Source organism: Echiichthys vipera (assembly GCF_963691815.1).
Source record: "Echiichthys vipera genome assembly, chromosome: 13".
Taxonomy (NCBI): domain Eukaryota; kingdom Metazoa; phylum Chordata; class Actinopteri; order Perciformes; family Trachinidae; genus Echiichthys; species Echiichthys vipera.
The window spans coordinates 4,757,573-4,781,673 of NC_139838.1; the positions used below are offsets into that span (position 1 = coordinate 4,757,573).

Here is a 24,101-nt window from a genome sequence, read left to right on the forward strand (position 1 = left end):
ACTGATACATACTCAGGGGAAAAGATGGTTTAAGAGGAATATTTCAGTGGGAGTTACCAGGGGGCTAAATGCTTACTGCGAGAAGAACATTTGAAATGTATATTGACTGTATATTAAAGGCACAGCAGGTTAGAAGTGACCAAATTTGATTATGTACAAGCAATCAAAAGGTACAAACACAATATTTGGTAAGTTCCCCCTTCAAACCATGGCTATATAAATGTTTTCCCTCTTCTCTTAAATTATATGCTAATTGTAGAAGCTCATATTTACAATCAAAAAATCACCCCAGTAAAGATGGCAATTGAGCCCCCTTCATAATCTGTTGAGATGATCATTCAAACCAGAACACACACATCAATCTAATCAAGAACTACAGATAATAATGGAGTTAAGCCCCCTGTATTTTTTTGTGTTTAACAGCAATAAATGGGAAGAGATCGTAACTTGGTTTATGTCAGAACCAAAAATTCTCAAAAAAAAAAAATGTTTTATTCAAATAATGGCCAAGAAAAGAGGCCATGTTTTGATAAAGCCTGGGTCAGTGGAGGACCTGGAATTACCTTCAGGAGAACTGCTCTGGTAAGCTCAGCATGATGTGGATCTAACCAGCACTGATTCCATCAGGATGACAGAGTCAGCTCATACACATCACTCTGCTGAGTTTTTTTACATCAATCAAAAAAGGGCAAAGTAGCAGGGGCTGGACATTCAAGTGAATGAAAACTTTTTCAGTTTGGAGAAACTGAGTAGTTGCTGCTGAAAGGTATTGCATCATGAATTCATCAAGACAACAAGGCCTTTATTCCCAAAACATCTTAATGCTAAATGTAGCTCCTAACTTGGTGATTTGGGAGAAATTCTAAAAAAAAAAAAAATTGGTGTTCACTTTTTTACAGTACTTTTGATCTGTATATACAGTACATTACCATTGTAATTTTTTATATTTTATATATATATATATACTGTTTTATACTTCTCTTGTCGTTAAATGTGTTGTTTGTAAAGCTGGAGTTTGAAACAAAAACAATTCCCCCTGGCATTATTAAAGTATTTCTGATTCTGATTTTCAGTCCTAATTTTAGGACACCTACATTTTTAGTCAAAGTGTTTTAGCGCTAAAAGCTTCCCCCTACTCTGGGGAAAGTTAGTAGACTCCTAAGGGCGCACTCACACTGTCCTTCCGTACTTTGCCCAAGCACGTTTCATGGCTAAAGTCTAATTCGCTTGACCAGTGAGAGTGGTCAAACGCCACGGCCCGTTTAGGAGAGGAGGGCTTTTGTTAAGCATGTTTGCACATGTACGAGCACGAGCATGCGCACCTGTACGAGCATGAGGCCTACGGTGGTTCTGACGTCATTGGTACGGATGGACAGTGTGAGTGCGCCCTAACTCACTGAGAGCAAATCACAAACAATCCTTAAACGGCTGCTGTGGAAAACCCACCTTGTAATTGCGTAAACATTTTCAAACCTTTAATGACATTGGGGGAGTTGTCTCCGTCTCTGCAGCTTTGTGAAGAGTTTTTAAGAGGAGACTCTTATTGAGGAACTTATAGGGCTATTCAGGAGTCCTCCTAGTGGGAAGATCAAATTTTTTTTTAAATACGGGCACGGTTAAATATAGAGCAAATGCTGAGATTTCCATTGAGGAAAATAAAGGCTCAGCTATTTGAGAATTACAGTACGTCACAATCCATGACCAACCCCTTTGGTGACTTCTAGACAAAGCATTTTGTGCATGGTGAAGCCCAGACACTTAAAACACAAACAATAGCAAGTGACTTTACAGTGCCTATAGTCATCATACCTTTTTGAAATGGTCATTTGGCTTACAGTTTGAAAGGATAACACAGAAATGTCTTATTTTTACAGCGTTATTTTCAAGTGAATTTTTTTTTCTAAATTTCTGAAAAATTTGTCAGGACTGAAGGGAAAATGGATGCTGCCAAGTCTACCCAAATTCTTGAGGAAAACCTTCAGTTGTCTGTTAGACACTTGAAAATGGGCAGGTGGTTCACCTTCCAGCATGACAACGACCCAAAACACACCTCCATAAAAACAACACAGTGGCTAAAGGACAGGAAGGTGAATGTCCGACAGTGGCCCAGTCAGAGCCCTGACCTGAATCCTACAGAACATCTGTGGAAGGACTTGAAGAGTCAGTCGATCAGTGCTCACCACAGAATCGGTCTGAACTCCAACAGTTCTGCAGGAAGAATGGGGAAATATTCTCCAATCTAGGTGCACAAAGCTGGTAGAGACAGACTGACAGACTGATGCTGTAATTAAAGCAAAAGGTGCCTCCACAAAGGATTACATCTGGGGACTCATCACTTTTCCAACCCTGATATTCAGTTTTTTTTCAGTTTTTATTACTTTTAGAAAAAAAAAATTAACTTGAATGTTGTAAGGAAAATGTGAAAATAAAGCTGCAAAATTACAGATTTTATGTATTATCATTTCAGCCTGTAAGACAAAAAAAGGGACTTTTTCAAAAGGGTATCATGACTTTCTATGGGCACTGCATGCAAATTCATATCTAATGGTTGTATATCTGACTACATATTAATTAAAATGTGTGCTATAAACACAAAAACGCTAAGACTTATAGGAAATGCTGACAGAATAAATGATACAGTTAAGTAATGCTGGCAGTAGACTATGGAGGATCAAAAGGAAGGCCACAATCAAGGAGCAAACTCAAACATGGTGACGATTGGAAGGGAATAGCAGTTGGGAAATATTCAAAACATTAATTGTCTCTTGCTGTATTCCAGTTGATGTTGGAAGCCGAAATAATCGTAAACACGGTACTGTTCATCTTTCCTCTGTGGACATATTGCTACAATGTGTGTAAGCACAAAATACAGCATAATGCATTGTTATCAGCTGGTATGCTAACAATGGCTAACCTGGCTAAGACGCTCAATGTAAGGGTTTTCCGACTTTATAACAGAAACGCAGTCAACTCGGGCGTGATGTCATTCCCACTTCCCACTTGGGGGGGGTTAATGAAATGCACCATTTCATTGGTGGAGCTCACAGTTCCCATGGAAATATTTACCAAACGCACAAACTTCTAACCATGAATGGCTACCACTAAACTCAACGGTTGTTTATTTAGTCTCTTCCCTTTGCCTTGTCATCCGCTTTCCAAATTAGTTTTTTTTAAAGATTTTTTGGGGCAGTTTTTAAGCCTTTATTATATAGGACAGACAGGAAATGGGGTGAGAGAGGCGGGGAGACATGCAGCAAAGGGCGGCAGGTTGGAGTCGGACCTGTGGCCACTACTTTGGGCAAGCGCTCTAACCACTCAGCAAGAGCCGTCCCCAAAATTAGTTTTTGCACCGAATCAAATGCTTTATGGTCACGGTTCATCTCGTGATTGGTTGGCTTGGTTCCAGGCCCTTAATATAAGGATTTCCTGAAACATAAATGGAGAGATGAACGTGAAAATTCCTTCCTTAACCGGAGCCGTTCAAAAAGTGGCCTTTCACTGTTGAGATCTATCGAATACTTGGGTTTAACTCAATGGGAGGTTTTTATTGTCCACGTACTAAGCTTTGATTAAAGTTATTGCTCGATCATCAAGGTGCCACATCCTCTAATGACCTGAAGCCTATGCAATACAATATCAACCTTCAATTAAAGGATCATTTCAATTTAGTACAACTGGGATTTTATTTTTATAGTGTTGACCACCATTCATAGCTGTAATAAACGTATTGTATTCTTCAACTTAACTGTTAAGATCTGGTAAAACAGATGCATCACTAAAAAGTCTGACAGGGCAGGAAACATGATCAGTCAGTAGACCCAAAACTAAGATCTGAGCCTGGCTCATACCCGGGTCTTTAAGACCAAACCCAACAACGGAGACCTCAATCTATACCTACGCTTTACTGTCAGTTTGGTAAATAAATGCAATGCATTGGCTAAAACTGTCTGTTTTGCGTTATCTTCTTGCAACAAATGACAAACAGATTCAGAAGATTGGCACAGTTAGAGAAATTCCTAATAAAATACATTTGAAAAAAATAACATGAACCCAACCCAAGCATTACACAACAAAACGGCCTTAAACCGGATGTCATTGTAAACCATCCACCGCAGTTTATTGCCCAACATATTGGTTCAGCTTTGACCAACCGTACTTACTTTACTCACTAGGCACCAACATTTCAAGGGTGTTCATTCTTGTCTTTATCTCTTTTTGTAAGATGTCAGCACATTCCTTGATGAGTGCAAAGTTATAACTGCTCAAAAGTAGTAACAAACCCTACTTCATTGTATCTGAAGTGTGCCTGAGGACTTGACAGTGAACCAACTATGACCAGGCCCATCTCATTAATGACAAGTCCATCCGGTGCCTATAAAGCTGCACAACTTTTCACTGTCATCAGTTGCACAGCCAGTGAAATGTCATTGTTTCCTTGTGTCTTTTACAATGTATTATAAGCCTAATTCCATTTAAATTGTTCTAAATTGAAAACAGAAAAAATGATGGAGTTCCCAGAATTTGTATGCTTTGCAGTTCTATCTTCTCATTATTTTATGTTTAATGTCATTTTGTGAGCTTTTACTTTTTCACAATGCTAGAGAATCACATTTGCTCTTTCAATATGGTGTAGGGCTGGAACCTCTCAAATAAACAACAACACTCAGCCAAGTTCCCCACAGTGTGAACTCCTGATGCAAATCTTGATATTAAAATTCTATCAAACTAGACGTTCTGAAGCACAGAGTTCTCTAAAGTGAAGTCATACTGAAAATGAGCCAGGTTATAGTTTATGTCCCGGGACAGAAGCACATCGGGAATTAGGGGGAGCCCTGCCTGCATGGCCATGACATGGGGAGCCAGAGTGAAGGGGACGTCTCCAAGGAGGTCTGGGAGAGTTGAAGCAGCTTCCATTGCTGTTGGCACTGTGGTAGGTAAAGCTGTAGGGGGATTTGTGTTGATAGGTTGAACTGGAACTGTACAGGATGACTGTGAGGAAAAGAAGACAGAGTTAATGTCAGTTTGCAGTCTTGAGATGTTTATTACTTTTAGATACACATTTGCTCATTCTTCTTATTCTACCTTGTGATTTTGTACTTCTTTTCTTTTCACAGTAGAAAGAGACATTGATGTGGTGATTTAACCACGGATTTAACAACAACAACAACAGAGCAGAGCTTAGCACGCTTTTGCCAAGAGGATTCAGAAACCCTCGCCTACAGGGAGCGCATGGAGCAAGTCTCCCAGCGCGCCAGGATTTGACGCGCTGAGGCGGTAGTGCTGAGACGGATATGAGAAAGGACATCGGTCATGAATTACTTTTCACACAGGCTTCTACTCAAAGGACCAGGAAATATTCCCCCGTGGGCCGATCCAGCCCGGGGGCCGCCAATTGAATAGCCCTGCTCTGTGTTCTGTGAAAGGGTTTTTCAATCAGTGTCTGACCTCCACATTACAGTGTAATGTAGTTTGGTTTATGTTCATTATGATTGTTATTGTTCTAATAATCTAAATGTTTTTCAGTCAAAATAGTCCAAACATGTCTTATGTTGAAAAGCAACATAAACTTAAGTCATTTGTTATAAATGTAATGTTAATGTTGAACCTGGGTATCTCATGACACGACAGTGACAGAGAAACAGTGACTAATGGATTGCAGTTGGGTGTTAACTAAATAAATGAGCCTATCCGTGAGATGATTGGCTGTTTGTATTTCTGTTCTTTTCTATTCTAAATGCTGCCACACCAGCTCAGACACAGCTGGAAGTCATTCTAGTCATTAATGAGATTAAGTTGGTTAATAAATCAACAGCACTTTCATGTGGAATCTGTACAATTTTGGCAGGTAACAAAAAAAGTTCACTTCAGGCCCTGGTGATCACACAACATAAATTCTTGTTGATTCTGATATCAAACATGAAAACACATTTTTTTCTGTTGTCCCACTGTGGAATCAGACATTCTTGAAGCTCCAATAATTAAAATAGAAAATAATTGGACTTTTAACAATGTTTTGTGAAAAGTACAGTGGTTATTCCCAGAGACTGCTTGGCACTGTGCTGGTGTGGTATCAAAGATTTACATATTTAAATTAATATTGATGTTAAAATTACATTTAAAAAATCTTGAGAGTGCTGACACTGGCCTTCACTTCTCTCCTTTGAAGAGAGAAATGTTCTTCTACGTACTGCTTTTCATTGGGACTGAGGTTTCCTCATTACTAAGTCTAATGTGGGCGAGGTATTTCACAAAAAGGTTCCTTCTAAGTAGCTGTGTCAGCCTTTTCTTGTAGCATGAACTGCCTTCATATGAAATTCATCCAGAGTGGCAGATTTGGGACTTGGTTGTGTGCTTTAGTGTGTAATTAGAGGCAGATGTGAGACTAAATGCAGAGAAGATGTTGTTACAGGAAATGGTTATTCCTCTGCAATTAAGAGGCAGAGGTTTCCTTTGGGACTGCAGCTCATGGAGGGTGGAGCAACAGGCTCCCAGGTCTTGTTTTCTGTAATGGTCTGCAACGCAGAGATTCTATTTAACTATAAAGAGAGAAATCTGTGGGAGTGTGGGCGTCTTTCTGTCTATCTGTAATCTGCAAAACTCCAGAACACTCCAGTTTGAACCTACGGTCTTACATTTGAATCTGTAAACAGGTGTTCACTTTAACTTTGTGCGTCATACAATAACATACAGTTTGTCAAAATAAAATGAACATGGACTAAATGGAAAAATCAATTAGATTATTTGGAAAAATAAATAGTTTAGATTAAATCGATAAAATGGTCGCAGGATTAATCAATGGAAATTAGTCCTTAGTGGCAGGCCTAAAGAGAAAATAGATTTTGTAGATTTTAATAAATTATGTTATTCACTCTGATTTGTTTTCAATCTCATTTTGTCTCAGTATCCTGAATTGTAGTGAATCATGAGTTCAGTCTATTGTTACTTCCCTCGCGTTAAAGTTAAAATGTTGGTACAATACGTCAGAGTTGCTGCTCTGGATGCAGCACAGAGGGAGAGAGGACAGATATATAGAGAGTCCAGCAGGATTCATTTCTCCTCTGTTGGTGTTGTTGTTGTTCAGTACTTGTACATGTGGGATGTGACAGTTGGGCACGTCCACACGATCGAAAACAACCTTTTTGTTTCTCCGTTGTTGTTAAAAAACTTTCCGTCCTAACGGCCTCGGCTCAAGAAATATCTGCGTTCACACGAAACCAGTTAACCTGGCTAAAAGCGCACATGTCGCTCTTAGCCGGGTTAACTGGCATGTAGTACACATGCCAGGCCTGGATGTGGAGCTGTAACTGCCACAGAAATACACCAACAACAGAGAAGAAGAGACGGGGAGACGCTGTGGAGAATACAAACACCGCAAGTTTCTCTCCCAATCTGGAGACTTCCCAAATTCTCCTCCATCCTAGAGAGAAATGTGTCCCTGTTTCTGGTGTTAGTGGAGACTTTTGTGCTGTTTTGGACTCTGATGCACCAATCACTCTGCAGTTAGTGTCCTCAACGAGCAGAGGGTGCTGCTGGGAGCCCCTTCCCCGTCCCAAAGCACTCACAGGCACCACTTTCTCACTACATTTAGAGACTTTTCACACCTTCTTAGAACTTGATTTCGAAAAAGAAACCAGAGAGCAGTTTAGCTCCTTATTTAGAGCAACAGATAAAAGTATTTCTAATTCATGCCCATGCATGTGGCTCAGAGTCCAGTTCAGTTAACAGTGTATGGGTTCCTCTCTCTCCTCTCACGCAGCAGCACTGTTGTTGTTATGTGACACCACAGGGTTAGAGGTCAGAGGTGGGAAGATGATGGCATCGTTAAAGTATGTGGTTTCGCCATCCAGACGACAATGCCCTAAGGGGCTCTTTTCACCTGGTATCAGCATCCATCCTGAGTGATCTGTCACAAGTGGACAGCTCTAAGTACAGGTAAAAACACTCTCAGGACACATTGAGGACGCATTGGAAACCACATTGGGAGGTGGATCAGGTAGCACATGTCCACATTCTTGTAGCAGTGAGAACAGGGTATGTGGAGGTATGTGACTCTTGTCCACATTAGAGACAGTCTACTCAACTGACGCTCAACTACCCATATACATCTGGTGATTGTCTTCTTTGAGACTACAATTCCCAACTTGGCTAAGTTACTCACTAGTGTCTTAGCAGTTTTTCTAGTTTTCTTTCCAGGGTCTTTGAAATCTTTCACTTTCTACCTCTGCCAGGCTTGATCTGTACTGTGTGGCTCTCTTTGAATTTCTTGATGCTACTTCTCACTCCAGTTCATGATACTTGGAAACGCTGTGATAACTTTGTATATACTTATCCTGCTTTGTGAGCAAGTCTTAACTGATTTATTTTGTTTTTTTGGCATGGTGCTTTCTCAAGTGGCAGCTCAAAACCTTGCTGAATTTTTTCTACTGTGTGTATATTGGGAGATAACCCTCAGTTTTAACTTTATTTTACAAGCTTTGAGCAATACAAAGTTCAAGCATGAGTAGTGGTCGGTGCTATGACTCACTAAAAAGGTCAGTTCCTAAGGGGGGTAATAATATTGACCCTTCTAATTTTAGTTTTTTTCTGAAATAGTTATGTTATTGTGTGCAAATAGAAATAAGTTATGCTTATTTCTAACTAGTATGTTTAGAAATGCTATGTTGAAAATGTCTTGCTGTCTTGTCTGTTAAAAAAGCACATGGGAAAATTTGGAACAAACTTTAAATTTCATAGGGGGGCTAATAATTGTGTCCTCAACTGTATCTGTGTTTGGAAGTATGTGTATGGACTATATAAGCTCTGGAGTTACAGTGCTGCTGCTGCTGCATGTCAGTGCTTCCTGTTGCACCATGTGATTAAAACCACTCACTAACTGTGTGACATGTGGTGGCTCCAGGATGCCATATGGACAAATGTGTGTGCACTGTGCCCAAAAATGTCCTTAATCAGAAACCGAACAATTAGCACTAAATTATTAAAGGATGAATATGTAGAATCTTAAAGCTATATTTAAGATTAAAAGCTATATTTAAAAAAAAAGAATACACCCATGGGGCATTTACAGGGGTATAGAATAAAAGTATTGCTTTTCCATTAAAAATATACAGTATTTAGTCTGAATTAATATTTTGAAATATTTTTTTGACGGGTTTGACAATGACTTTCTGTCCCATTCTGTTTCCATGGTAGCAGCGTATAGCGTTGGGCGTTGCTAGTTGCCAGGGTTGTCTGTTGTTGGGTGCAGCTACTGAAGGCTGGCACTGGGTGAAATGGAGTTTGCCAATCCTGCAGCTGCTTCTTTGTCCCAGCAGCTGAGTGAGCGGAGAAGGGCAAAAACCAGAGTCAGTATCGGCCAAGCATTCACTCCATGGACTGAGAGAAAGGAGAGAAACGCCATTCAAACGCACCCCCAAATGGCTACGTTTCTCCTTGATCGCTAACATCACCTTCATCCTTACTTAGCTGAAATGGCTAAAGCTAATGGATGACGCTAACTGTCAGTCAAAGTCCTCTGCAGTACTTGTTTTTATGGTGTGATTTGCCGGAGGGGATGGGTTCAAACAGGCTCCGGTCTCCTGTCTCCTCGCATGACACACTCGGCAATGCGGCAATGAACCTGGCAACCCAAATGCTGGAATTATTTTTTGTTGCTGCAACTACGATCTTGAGACACTAGATGCCGGTGTTCTGCTCATTCTCCATATTCAACCTTTAAGTATCTGAGGGCCAGCAGAACTCTTTGGAGGCTTCTGTCTCAGCGCACTTTTAAAGCCAGCGTGGTGAATGGTAGTGGCCCATTTTGGCACGCTTGCTCTGCCTTAGCCCCCAGCACCTGTCGACATGACAGCAGTGGAGACTGAGTATGCAGGACAAGGCCAGCTGGGATACTCACAGCTACTGGCCTCAAAGCTGAACCATTCAGTATATGAAGCAAAACAAGGCTTCCTGACTGATTCCTGCTATGGAAGCAATGTTTTCTACCTTTTATTGCTCCGATTATGGAGTTCCATAAGCCACAGGGTAAACTTCACATAGGGAACTGAAAAGCTCAACAAGCTCACCCTTGAGGGCTGCACTATGACGTTTGTGGATGGCTGTGCGATGTTCATGGTCTGCATCTTCCTCCTCTGTTCTTCAACTGTCTCTCCTGCACAACAATGACATCAGAAAGACAGGTTAATATTAAGTTACTATACATATGTAGTAAAGGAACAAAATTTATCTCAGGTTAAAGTGACACCATTAAAACAATTTTTTAATTTTTTCTTCAGTTATCAAACCTTCATCATGCCATGCTCGAATGCATGGATACCAGCTGCTGTTTGCTTCATTTCAAAGATTCTACAATATGAGGATTTGCTTTGAAGATGTGAAATGATGATTTTTATTATTTTCTGACCTTTTATTGACAGAGCAATTGAAAATTGTCAGTTGGAGCCTAAGTTTGACCTTCAAAGCTTCCAAATATTATGCAAATATGGAGCTAACTAGAGCTGATATAATTATATTAATCTGAAACTTCTTTTGTGGGTCAAATTAGGGCTGGTTGATACGGACAAAATCGTCTATTCTGATATACAGAGCCTAATTTTAATGAAGTTGGGACCTTGTGTAAGTCGTAAATACAAACAGAATTCAATGACCTGCAAATCGTTTTCAACCTATATTTAATTGAATGCACTACAAAGACAAGATTTTTTTTTTTGTTGTTGCAAAAATTCACTCATTTTGAATTTGATGCCCACAACACATTCCAAAAAAGCTGGGACAGAGACATGGTTACCACTGTGTTTCATCACCTTTCCTTTGAACAACACTCTATAAGCATCTGGGAACCCAACTTAACCATCTGGGATCGCTCCATATGAAAGTGATTTCAGGTGGTGATCGATGCTACTATTTAATCCGTGTTGTCCAATCTAGAGAATCTTTCTTCATTAAAAGAACACCAGAGAATGACTCTGAAGGCTTTTGTTGGTGGACACAATATCGACTGTTCTGTTTGACTTTACCCTGCGTCACTCATCAGCGTCACGGGTTGGTTTCCATGTGAGTGGTTGAAGTAGCACGCCATGAAAGATGACCAACATATGGTTTATCCAATCATATGCTTTTATAGGATTTTTGATAAGGCCCAGCCTCCTGAAATCACTTCCCAGTGGAGAGATCCCAGATGGATGAGGTAAGCAAGGCGGAACGAAGTTCATCTGGCGAGAGTCAGGTTAGGTCTGGACTGCAGACAGGTCAGTCTAGTACCTGCACTCTTTTACTATGAAGTCACACTGTTGGAACACGTACAGAATGTGTCCTGGCTTTGTCCTCCTGAAATAAGCAGGGACGTCCCTGAAAAAGACGTTGCTTAGATGGAAGCATATGTTGCTCCAAAACCTGTATGTACCTTTCAGCATTAATGGGGCCTTCACAGATGTTCAAGTTACCCATGATGCCATGGGCACTAACACACCCCTGTACCATCACAGATGCTGGCTTCTGAACTTTACGCTGAAACGATCTGGAACTTCCTTTTCCTCTTTGGCTCAGAGGACACGATGTGGACTGTTGAAATGTGGACTCTTCAGACCACAGCACACTTTTCCACTTTACGTCAGTCTGTCTCAGACGAGCTCGGTCCCAGAGAAGCCTGCTGTGTTTCTGGGTGTTGTTGATATATGACTTTCACTTTGCATGGTAGGGTTTTAACTTGCACTTGAAGATGTAGAAACGAACTGTGTGAACTGACAACGGTTTTGTCCTCAGTGTTCCTGAGCCCACGTGGTAATATCCTTTACAGAATGATGTTGGTTTTTAATGCAGTGACGCCTGAGGGATCAATGTTGGTTTTCAGCCTTACGTGCAGAGATTTCTCCAGATTCTCTGATTCCCTAGATGATATTATGGACTGTAGATGATGAAATCCCTATATTAGTTGCAATTGTACGTTTAGAGACGTTATTTTTAATTGTCGGACTATTTGCTCACACAGTTGTTCACAAAGTGGTGAACCTCCCATCCTTGATTGTGAACGACTGAGTCTTTCAGTGATGCTCCTTTTATACCCAATCATGACACTCACCTGTTTCCAATGAACCCGTTCACCTGTGGAATGATCCAAACAGGTGTTTTTGGAGAAGTCCTCAACTTTCCCAGTCTTTTCCCTGTCTGGGACAGGGGCAACAAGCACGACAGCACGTTCTTCGACAGCAGGCATCAAATTCAAAATGAGTGAATATTTGCAAAAGAACAATAAAGTTTATCAGTTTGGACATTAAATATCTGGTCTTTGTGGTGTATTCAATTGAATATAGGTTGATACTGAATTTACAAATCATTGTATTCTCTGAACATAATGTTTAAGCATCTGAATGTAAAGTGTCGTCCAAATGATGTAAATATTGCTTTAACCCATTTCGACTGCTTGTTTTTGAACATTGATTATGATTATGTAAATTGTCACATCGCCCGGCCTTAGTTGAACTGAATATCTCAAACTGACAATAGTTGGTCGGACAAAACAAGCTATTTAAACACGTCAGCCTGGCCTTTGGGATACAGTGATGGGACCGTCCAAATCTGCCTCCAGATTCTGCATGTGAAAGCAGAAAAACTATTTTTTGTACAGCACTGCTCGTAATCCTGTATGGTGACAGTTAACGAACAGTAGTTGAGTCTATACAGTACTTGAAAGTTCTAAAGTCATGTTCTCCTTCAGTCAGCAGCAACAATTCATGACTGGTTAGACAGCTGTATTTCTTGCCAGGCTGTTACTGGCATTTTTTTTGTGTGCCAGTAACAGCTTTTGACACACTAACATGACTGTAACATAACATAATACAATTTCTACTGAGAATTGATTTATGGTATGATTTCCCTACAGCACAAAGCAGGTCACTTATTTGTGCTGTACAAGTGCTTTTCTGACATCAGGACTACTGAGAATGAGCAAAAACTAAGTAATATATATACAGTATATATATAGTATTCTGAGAAGTTTATGCCTACAAATCTTTAAGACAACATCAAAATATTAGGGCTGCCCCCAAACAGCCGACCAAATTTCATTGGTTCATTGGTCGCAGAAAAAAAAAATGTTTTAGTTGTGTCTTGTCAAAATTAAGGGAAAATCTATGTAACTGGCGTCTGGCCTTAAATGCTGGAGGGCTTTTAATTTGAAGGGCCAGATACAGGAAGTCGTGACACTCAGTAACTGTCAGTGTTTTGTTTTTTTTAACACGGTCCAGGTCCCTTTGACATCGCGGTTAGACAATTAACAATTAATAGCCAATCATGTTGGCAAAGACGTCTAAAATATGGGATCACTTTGAAAAGAACAAGGATGACCCCAAGAAGGTCGCTCGTCCACGACTAACATGACCTCCCACCTTAAAAGAAGTAAGTGACGTTAGACAAACATGTCCTACCACCATAAACATGTAAGTAACGTTAGACCAACATGACCTACCACCTTAAAACATGTAAGCAACGTTAGACAAACATGACCTACCACCTTAAACATGTAAGTAACTTTAGACGAACATGACCTACCACCTTAAAAGAAGTAAGTGACATTAGACAAACATGTCCTACCACCTTAAACATGTAAGTAACGTTAGACGAACATGACCTACCACCTTAAAACATGTACGCAACGTTAAGACAAACATGACCTACCACCTTAAACATGTAAGTAACGTTAGACGAACATGACCTACCACCTTAAAAGAAGTAAGTGACGTTAGACTAACAAGGTGGCAGACTTATAGGGTGCAGCTGTGCGCACTTGTAAAATAATGGTTATTAATTATGTTGAATTATCTCATTCTGAAGCTAGCTAGACTATCATTTATTCTTAGTCCACGTCCCCATTTTAAGGTCACGCTGGGGGCCTGGCAGCAGGCTGCTGTCACTGAGCCAATTAATTAGATCTCCCTCGTCAAGTGGCTGAAACACTGAGTGAGTGGAGGCATTGACGGGAGGAGACTGTTATCCTCGTCTTCCTCTCTAGAACCAAACTGACTTTCTCCACAGAGTGACATCATTCACACTGATGTCATTGTCTCTGATCGCAAGTGTCTCCACAGCAGCTTCCAAGAATGAGTTCTCTCCCCAGGGATTCAGCGAGCTCCAAAGCACTCTTTGTGTGTGCATAGATTGTATCTCTGATCATCTGATCCACCATCAGTTTAGATAATGTTTCTTACAAAGTCAGTTTTTTGACATGAAACAATGACTGAAGTAAAAACGCCGACTTCCAGGCCAGTTTGGGGTTGTTCACTTCCATATTTGGTGAACAGTGAAGTAACCATGTTTTTTTTTTTTTACCCTTGGGTGTAGGAATAAAAACAGTCTAGTACCCACACTCGTACAGTGTGGCAAGGTGTTGTCTAGCTGAAATGAGCAGGGACGTCCCTGAAAAGACGTTACTTGAACCTGTATGTACCTTTCAGCTTTAATGGGGCCTTCACAGATGTGCAAGTTACCCATGATGCCATGGGCACTAACACACCCCCATACTATCACAGAGGCTGGCATTTGAACTTTGAGCTGAAACAATCTGGATGGTCCTTTTCCTCTTTGGCTCAGGGGACACGACGTCCATGATTTCAAAAACAATTTGAAATGTAATTGATTTTACAGCATTATACCATCATGATGAACATAGCCATACTGACCTGTTTAATATGTATATATATCCTTTATTTAACCAGGTAAAAGTGTCATTGAGATTAAAGGGTATGGGTAGCATAAACATTATTACAACAATAAATATAAAAAAGAGAACAGCCACATCAAGTCAGTGAGCACAGCATCTAGTCAAAAACCAATATGAAAACAGTTATAATGCATAAAATAGGTTCCAGTTTTTAAACGACCTAGCAACATGTCATTTAAATGACAAGTTTGGATCAATAATAACACCTATATCTATATGCTGTGACCAATTCAATTTCAATCCCTTGGGCAGTTGAGCCCTTAGGAAGAGTGCATCTTAACTTTTTAACATTTCAAAACAGCATGAGTTTTGACTTGTCTGCATTTGGGGCTAATTGTGACTGAACATCAAAGGCAGACTGCAGGAATTCAAGGGGTTTGTCATAGTGAAGGGGATAAGAAATACGGCAGTTCAGAAGGTTTGTAAATAACAGGCGTCCAGACACTTCCTGGTGGCAGAACGCCAGCAGCTTCACACACCTGAAGAGATCCAGCTGCTACTTTCTAACTTACTATGTTACATTGTTAAAAATGAAAATGTGTTATGTTTGGGGTTGACTCGCCTGTTTTACCGATTTATTTCAGAAAATACTAAATTTATCCAGGTGAACCTGTGGGTGAGGAGGTTAAAGCGAGTGGACATCAAAAGTACCAGTGCTACAGAGAAGACTCTAAGGGCGTGATCACACTATCCTTTTGGCCGCGGCCAAAACCGGTTTTTCAGCTAAAGTCTAGTACATTTAAGTAGTGTGAGCGCACCCGCTCCGCGCTCAACTGGGGCCAGCTGGGCCGCCACGGGCCGCTTGAAATAGGTGGGCTTTAGCGGAGCCGTTTGCACATGTACGAGCACGAGCGTGCGCATGTGTACGAGCACGAGCGTGCGCACGTGTACGAGCACGAGCACGAACCCTACGGCAGTAGCGTTATGTCCGCCTGTTCGGACATGTAAATAGAAGGACGGACCATGCGCGGACATTTAACAACAACAACAATGGTGGTGAAAGGTTCACGTTGTGTTTACTGCAGATTTGGTCGGATGAAAATATTCAAAAACAGTCGACAAGACGCACAAAAACTCAGAGGTCTACGGAAAGATTTGTAAACAAAGCCACACACACGCGATCAATGCATGTGACGTGTTACGGCGTGATGGCGTATGGACAGCAAGAAGCATTGGCCGAGGCCCTGGCAGTGTAAGTACAAACGGGGCTGGGGCGCGGGGGGAGAGGGAGGGGGGACAAGTACCCTAAAGTCCGGGTCGTGGTCCGGGAGGACAGTGTGATCACGCTCTAAGACTGTGTAGGAGCCTGGGCAGACTGGGAACCAAACCTCCATCATAGTGTTTGTGGAGACATTTTCTCACAGAGAACACATCTGTGTCTCCAGACGGACAGTTTTTGGCTAAATTCTATCAAACTTTCTGTTGAACCTACAAATATAAATGATAGTGTAATGTTTAGAGTTAATTTAATGGAGTTAAACTTAAGTCTAATTTCTTATCTATGTAACCAAATCTAAATGATGGTGTAATGTTTAGAGTTAATTGAATGGTGTAAAACTAAAGTCTAGCTTCTTATCTTTGTAACCAAATCTAAATGATGGTGTAATGTTTAGAGTTCATTTAATGATGTTAAACTAAAGTCTAACTCCTTATCTTTGTAACCAAACATAAATGATGGTGTAATGTTTAGAGCGAATTTAATGGTGTTAAACTAAAGTCTAACTTCTTATCTTTGTAACCAAATATAAATGATGGTGTAATGTTTAGAGTGAATTTAATGGTGTTAAACTAAAGTCTAACTTCTTATCTTTGTAACCAAATATAAATGATGGTGTAATGTTTAGAGTTAATTTAATGGAGTTAAATTTAAGTCAAAGTTCTTATCTTTGTAACCAAACATAAATTATGGTGTAATGTTTAGAGTTAATTTAATGGTGTTAAACTAAAGTCTAACTTCTTATCGTTGTAACCATATACCGTTTTAACGGCTAACACCGGTGAATTAGCCCTGTGCTCCTCTAGTCGGACACCCCGATCCCCTCGCCGCTCAGGCTGAGCGTCTCCCAAACACTCTTACTGCTTTCTCTCATAAACATCACTTTAGTATAATAATTTGACACGTAAATGTACACATATGAAATTTCACTTGTAGATTCTTAGAAGTGTAAATAAATTCTACTTCCACTTCGGTGCAGAACACCCAGTAATTCAAGCCATTTACAGCGTGCTCACACTGTCCTTTTGGCCGCGGCCAAAACCGGTTTTTCAGCTAAAGTCTAGTACCTTTAAGTAGTGTGAGCGCACCCGCTCCGCGCTCAACTGCGGCCAGCGGACCGTCCACGGCCCGCTTGAAAGAGGTGGGCTTTAGCGGAGCCGTTTGCACATGTACGAGCACGAGCGTGCGCACGTGCACGCGCACGCGCACGCGCACGAGTCCTACGGCAGTAGCGTTATGTCCGCCTGTTCGGACATGTAAATAGAAGGACGGACCATGCGCGGACATTTAACAACAACAACAATGGTGGGGAAAGGTTCACGTTGTGTTTACTGCAGATTTGGTCGGATGAAAATATTCAAAAACAGTCGACAAGACGCACAAACACTCCGAGGTCTATGGAAAGATTTGTAAACAAAGCGACACACAAGCGATCAATGCGTGTGACGTGTTACGGCTTGAAGGCGTATGGACAGCAAGAAGCATTGGCCGAGGCCCAGGTAGTGTGAGTACAAACGGGGCTGGGGCGCGGGGGGGAGAGGGAGGGGGGACAAGTACCCTAAAGTCCGGGTCTCGGTCCGGGAGGATAGTGTGAGCGCGCCCTTAGTCTGTTTTCTCGATCGCTTCGCCGTGGTCAAATGACATGGAAGAGTTTGTTTACTAGTGGTGCCATTGGAGAACGCTTCGGCTTTTGCTACTCGGAAGAATGTTGTGACGTCATGGGCAATTGTCGTATAGATAACTGTATTATCTGCATAAAAGTGGCAAGTAGCATTTGATAGGTTATAACATTATATACATAAAGTGAAAACAGCAGTGGTCCAAGTATGGAACCCTGGGGCACACCTTTTGACACAGGGAGGAAGGGAGAGTGTCTTCTAAACACTGATCGCAGCTTCAGCTTGCTCTGGCCTGCCTGGTATTAACGTCCATGTGTGTGACTGTGTGTAGCTCATCTTTGGTAAAAAAAAAACTTTACGCTTCAGGATAAATACCACACCTTAAAGTCTCCTGGAGCTGTTTTTAGGATGTTTGAGTTCATATTAGCCACAATAATTAAGAGTCCATCTTTGATAAAGTAGACATGACTCACGGTAAGCAGAGAGTGAGCTCACTTGGTTGCATCAACCAGAAAAAGAAAGCCTGGCTCTGACACTTGGTCTCCTCTGCCAAAAATAACACGCAGCTCCAGACCATCTGTGTCAGCTCCACCAGCTTTTCCAATTAGATTCACGACAAGGATTAACAGCAAATAATACTGCCCTTCTGTGGGAGATGAAGTCAAATCAAGTTTTATCATGGATGAACCTTGGTCCATGTGGATTTTTGTGTTTTTAAGGTAAAAACAGATGGCTCACAGACAGGCTACATTGATGTACCACATGAAGACTGCCCGCAGAGCTGCAACAATATGCTTCTTTGTATATAAATCAATGAATCTGGCTATAGCGTGTGAGAACAGGGCATAAGTGGTGGTATGTGCCACAGAGATCTGCTCTGTGATCTTAACATAGGAGGAGGAGGTGTGTGCAGCTCTTAAATTGGTCATAAAGTGTTTATATTTCTTTTAAAGTAAACCACCGATATACAGGAAACGACTTAATGACCGCCAGTGAGCATATATTGGCAGCTTTGTTGTTTTGAGAGTTTCTTTTAACATTATATAATAATAATAATTAATACTTGTTGTTTCCTGTCATTGAAAGAGCACGATGAAAGACAGGGAAATGACAAAAGTAAAAAAAGAGATTATTGTGATGTGCAAAGGCAAAAGACCAACTTCATTTTAAAAAATAAAGACCTTCTCTATCAAGTGCACATATATACTGTATATATCCTGTATCTCCTATGTGGGGTTTAGAAAAAAAACCTTAACCATGAAAAAGTTCTGATGAAACCAGGGCAAAATCACTTACCTTCACCAACGTTCTCTGGCTTTGTTTTGTTGCACTTACAATGCTTTGTTGACTCTACAGCGTTTTGCCTTTGTTCTGTGTTAAACACTGACAAACACATATCCAAATACAGTACAAACGTCACACACTGTGCAGAAGGACTAAAAAAGTATGTTAAAGTTGTTTTAATTCAAAATATTAGCTTACAGAATTTGTCCTAATGATGCAAGTTGGTAATATACCAACAAAAGTCAAAAACTATAAATTGACTGATTTTTTCTGATTCATATTAAATTAAGTGGAAAGTTTCATGATATATCCCTAAATTCTATCTAAGCCATACTTCTAATCAAACAGTACATTTTCATAGTTACGCAATGGCCAGGCTATTATGAACAACAGAATACACTGGAGATTAAAATTACAAAACAAAGTATTCATTTTTGATTTATTCCAAAATACTGTTATTTTTTTATTGTTTAGAATTTGATAGAATATCCTCTGTGTCAATACCACTGCTGTACTAGCATGTTTTTTTAAACAACTGAGGCTCTTCAACCAAGAACTTTATTTTGTGAAAAAAGCAGTGAGTAGACAATTGACTTTATTGTTGGACACGCCCTATTTATCTGCAGCTCTCCTGGTTACTTTGAAAGATGGCAGCTGCTCTAAGGAGACTGAAACCTGAGACAGCAGGTTGTCCAGATGAAGGCCAAAGGGACGACCCTCTCAGCCATCAGAGAGAGGTTGGGCGTTCACACTCTGTGATTTCAAGAAGATTCAAACTTTACAAGGACACAGATTCATTTAAGTCCCTCAAAATTGCTGGTCGTCCACGTAAAACAGCAGTGCCCAGTTCTGGTCCAGGGCCACTGTCCTGCATGTTGTAGGTTTCTCCCTTCTCTAACACATCTGAGTCTAACCATTATTAAACCTGTGAAGAGCTTCAGCTGCTTGATAACGACATCATTAGAATCAGGTGTATTAGAGAAGGGAGAAACCTACAACCGCACTCTCAACACTGATTGGCTGTCACGGCACAGCTTCACAAGCTGACACAAGCGATGAGGCGATGGACGCTTTATCGCATCGCTCTTATCGCTCAGAACGCATCGCCCGAAGCGACATCCCATGTCGTCATTTACATTGATTTTGAATGGCAGCTTGGCACTCCCATCGCTTTTGGTGTGTATGCACGGTTAGTTTGAATATAGCTCAGGTGTGACCTAAGTGTGGGATTTCAGCCGTGCAATGACAGGTGACCATATATGGGGTAAACTTGAGATCTCTGTACCTTCAGGATAACTTAACTTAACTTAAGTTAAGATTTTTTTTTACCCAAATGTTTCCAAGGTCAAGAAGGAAGTTTCAGAATATTGGATTCAATGATTGCAAAACAAAGTCACACAGTCTAAGTGAGCAGTTTAGTGTGTGATAGTTCAGATTTTGTCACAGAGTGAAGGGTGATCGTCATGAGACGAGGAGCACAACAGTGAACGACCACAAACTTCCTGCATTTATATTTCCTTTGGTGTTATTCCCTTCACAGTCACAACCCATCTGTGCAGCTCAGCATCTCAATGAGCTCCAAACACAGTGAATGACAGGAAGTCATAGTGGAGCACCACATAACATCTGAATGCTACGTGGTGTTATTTATTTGTTCAGATTCATGAAGCATTTCTCCTGTAATGACCCGACTCTTAACTGAAAACCAGCTAGCACTTTTTAAAAAGTTACAGGGTTAAATATTAAACAAACTTAACCAGCAGACTCATTCCTAATCATCAAAGGATTTCATTGGTTTTGCATCAGAAATGATCTCTGGAGTGAGTGACGGGGCTGACTAGTTCCTCACAGTACGAGTTATTGCAGAACAATGATAATGCCAAAAATAACGCCACTTTTTTCACATTTCCGTACATATATTTCCGTTTCCAGATCATTAATACATCAAGACAAACATCCAAATGAATACACTTTTTGAATTTCTCAACACTCTCTGCTTTACTTTTACACAACTTCATGTTTAATTGTGGTAAATTAAACAGACAAGTATGGTGAACCACGAATAAACAGCATTTTCAAAAGCCAAAATGTCCATTCAATATTATATTAGATTGAGTTCCTCACCAATGATGACAAAGCCTCCATCCGCTTCCTTCTCGGATGTTGACTTCTTCGAGTCTTTACGGAGACCAAGGAAACTCAACATGGTTGTCCTCTGTCAACAGAAGGAAGGAAAGGTTAGACCAGGAGTCACAGTCATACGTTAGCTGCTTATATTCACTGGGGTCATCCCTATGTTCCCTGTCAGTCAGTCTGCACACAGAAATGCTTTTCTCACGGAGATATGACTTCATTTATAGGGTTTTTCTCAAAGCAAACGACACATTTGTGAGCTGCATAGAAGAAAAAAAAGAACTTTTCCTTTTTTTAAATTAATCAAACATTCAACTACTGAATTCTTTTTCTGAAATACTTTTAGCTGAAACATATCTGTAGGGAACTAAATTAGGGTGTATGGGTGCAACAACAAGGCCCGTAAATAATATGTACGTTATTCATTTCAAATAAATCATCATCAGTAGCCTCACTGTTTTCATCAACTAAATTCACTGTGTGCTCTGAACTATTAAGGTCCCAGTCACTGGCGTGCACAGTTGGTCACCCCCCTTGTGGCCCAACTGTTGAAAAACGTGTGCTAAAGTGCCCTCTAGGTGCCAAAACGTGTGCTAAAGTGCGCTCTAGGTGCCAAAATGTGTGCTAAAGTGCCCTCTAGGTGCCGAAACGTGTGCTAAAGTGCCCTCTAGGTGCCAAAACGTGGGCTAAAGTGCCCTCTAGAAGCCAAAACGTGTGCTAAAGTGCCCTCTAGGTGCCAAAACGTGTGCTAAAGTGCGCTCTAGGTGCCAAACGTGTGCTAAAGTGCCCTCTAGGTGCCAAAACGTGGGCTAAAGTGCCCTCTAGGAGCCAAAACGTGTGCTAAAGTGCCCTCTAGGTGCCAAAACGTGTGATAAAGTGTCCTCTAGGCGCTAAAACGTTTGCTAAAGTGTTCTCTAGGAGCCAAAACGTGGGCTAAAGTGCCCTCTAGGAGATAAAACGTGGGCTAAAGTGCCCTCTAGGAGCCAAAATGTGTGCTAAAGTGCCCTCTTTAGTGTCGAGGATGCGGAATATGTGCCCTTTTTACCCTTTTCGCCCCTGCCCTTCAAAAAGTCTGTGCACACCACTGGTCTCGGCGGTGCACTACGCACGGCTGTTCCTGTCTCAGATACTCCGTGTTCACCTCCACATCCTCTAGTGTCGTGTGCACATTATAAAGCAGGTTCTCTTTCATTTGAACAAATTGAAAATGCTTGGGCACATTCATGCAATTTATGTATGAATGATACAAAAAGTCTTTACCACCCGAAACATCCAGGCATCAGTTCCTTGCATTAGTCATGATTGGCTGAATCAGCTATATTAATCTGTCAAGCACATTTAATACTAATTTCTATTAGACTTGCTATGAGTGTTTGCCTGACTTCAGACAGAAATGCCAAATAGTTACACTCTGTTTCCATCTTCAGTCAAGTCATTGGAGTTTTTTTAAAGGTGTAGACCCAGGTAAGTGAGGTGCTGTAAAACATGTGAATCCTGTCCACTCTCTTTCAATCAATCTCCCACATACACTTATGTGGAACTTTAGATCGTTGAAATAATATATGCCATACAGAAAAGGGCAGCCTTTCAGACGTTGTCATCAAAGCCTCAGCCATGACAAAATACTTAGTAGCCTACACTATTACATTGACAACATGACTAGGCATTTTGACTATAATGGTTGGGTCTGTGTAAATCATAACTAAGTCATAGAGTGTGGTCTGTACCTACTCTGTAAAGTGTCCTGAGATAACTTTGGTTATGATTTGGCACTGTAAATAAAATTGAATTGAATTGGTTTGCAAACAGTGACATAAGACTTGGCCGATATTAAAATCAACCATTTTCATAAATACCCACCGTTTTAAGCATTGGGTATATCCAGGTATATGGATATACCCAATGTTTATCATATCTATGGATATGGAAAATGGTTTGCAAACAGTGACATAAGACTTGTCACTCTGTCAAGGCCATTTTCATTGATGTATTATTCACTTCAATCAATCTCCCACATACACTTATGTGGAACTTTATATCGTTCAAATAATATATGCCACACAGAAAAGGGCAGCCCTTCAGACATTGTCATCAAAGCCTCAGCCATGACAAAATACTTAGTAGCCTACACTATTCTATTGACAACATGACTAGGCATTTTGACTATAATGGTTTGCAAACACTGTCACTCTGTCAAGGCCATTTTCATTGATGTATTTTTCACTTTGGAGTCACAGGCTATGTTTGGAGGTAACCTCATTGTGTGTTGCTGTTTGTAGGAAACGTTTGGAAAAATGCACTTAATGTTAATGATGAAATGCATCAATGCAAACGAGACTAAGTGTAATGTGTCACTATAAAATGTATGACGTGTGCCCCGAGTCGTTGCTTCGGGGGCTTCTTTTAACAGTGAGGACAAACGCCACGGCTCTAGAGAGAAATACACGGTCTTACTGTGGCTGTGCCTTGTCACGAGGTTCAGTACCGACAGAAATTCAGTTCATGGTTCGCTCCTGTTTCCTGTTCCAGTGTCAGTTAAGTTCCGTTCGGTTGTATACACGTATCATCTAATACAAATAGGTTCGGTACTTTATTTGTGTCCCAACATCCGTGTTATGCTATGGCACTGACGTCACTGACCTCACTTTCGTCCGTGTTCGTGTAGAAACTAGAGCTACCTTCAGTACGCGATGCTGTCAGCGAGCGACATGTAGCAGAACTATAGTTAGGTGTTTCCGGGGAACGAAATGTTAGAGCACAGCGGATATGTCATGTCCATGTGATGCTAACCTCAACTCCTGCGTTTGCGTTAAGAACTCCGTGGTCTCGTGATATGAAATAAAGTTTGGAGGAAAGAAAACAAACAAAAAAAATATTACGTAAATGTAGTAACTGTACCCGGCCTTTAACTCGCGACATTACGCCCTTTCAAAATACTATTTCCGGATCCAAGCCACGGCTAATGAAAGGAGGCCGGGACACCAAAAACAAACAAGGTGTCAGCGCCTTGGGGTATGACACATGCGCAGTAGCATCTGGTCTGCGGTTGCCGAGAGGCTCAGTGGCTGGCGCACTAGCATAGCATTTTAATTTTAATATTTATAGTGTTTTTCATAATACTAAATTTAAAGTATTATGT

General features: G+C 40.8%; 1 protein-coding gene across 1 annotated transcript; it reads right to left on the reverse strand.

The window, feature by feature from the left end:
• Positions 1-22: 22 nt before the first annotated feature.
• On the reverse strand, positions 23-23,567 carry umad1 (UBAP1-MVB12-associated (UMA) domain containing 1). The gene is made up of 4 exons (XM_083926173.1): positions 23,417-23,567; positions 20,954-21,044; positions 10,062-10,147; positions 23-4,989 (listed from the first exon to the last, which is right to left on the reverse strand). Exons 2-4 carry the CDS (start codon positions 21,033-21,035, stop codon positions 4,726-4,728), a joined length of 432 nt encoding a protein of 143 aa, XP_083782299.1. The 5' UTR covers positions 21,036-21,044; positions 23,417-23,567; the 3' UTR covers positions 23-4,725.
• Positions 23,568-24,101: the final 534 nt, after the last annotated feature.

Excerpts from the sequence above, each read along its gene's own strand:
- umad1 (XM_083926173.1), bottom strand. The coding sequence starts at position 21,035 with ATGTTGAGTTTCCTTGGTCTCCGTAAAGACTCGAAGAAGTCAACATCC. Across the intron at positions 10,148-20,953 it reads TGGAGGCTTTGTCATCATTG|GAGAGACAGTTGAAGAACAG; the intron begins GTGAGGAACTCA and ends ATTGTTGTGCAG. Across the intron at positions 4,990-10,061 it reads TCATAGTGCAGCCCTCAAGG|TCATCCTGTACAGTTCCAGT; the intron begins GTGAGCTTGTTG and ends TTTTCCTCACAG.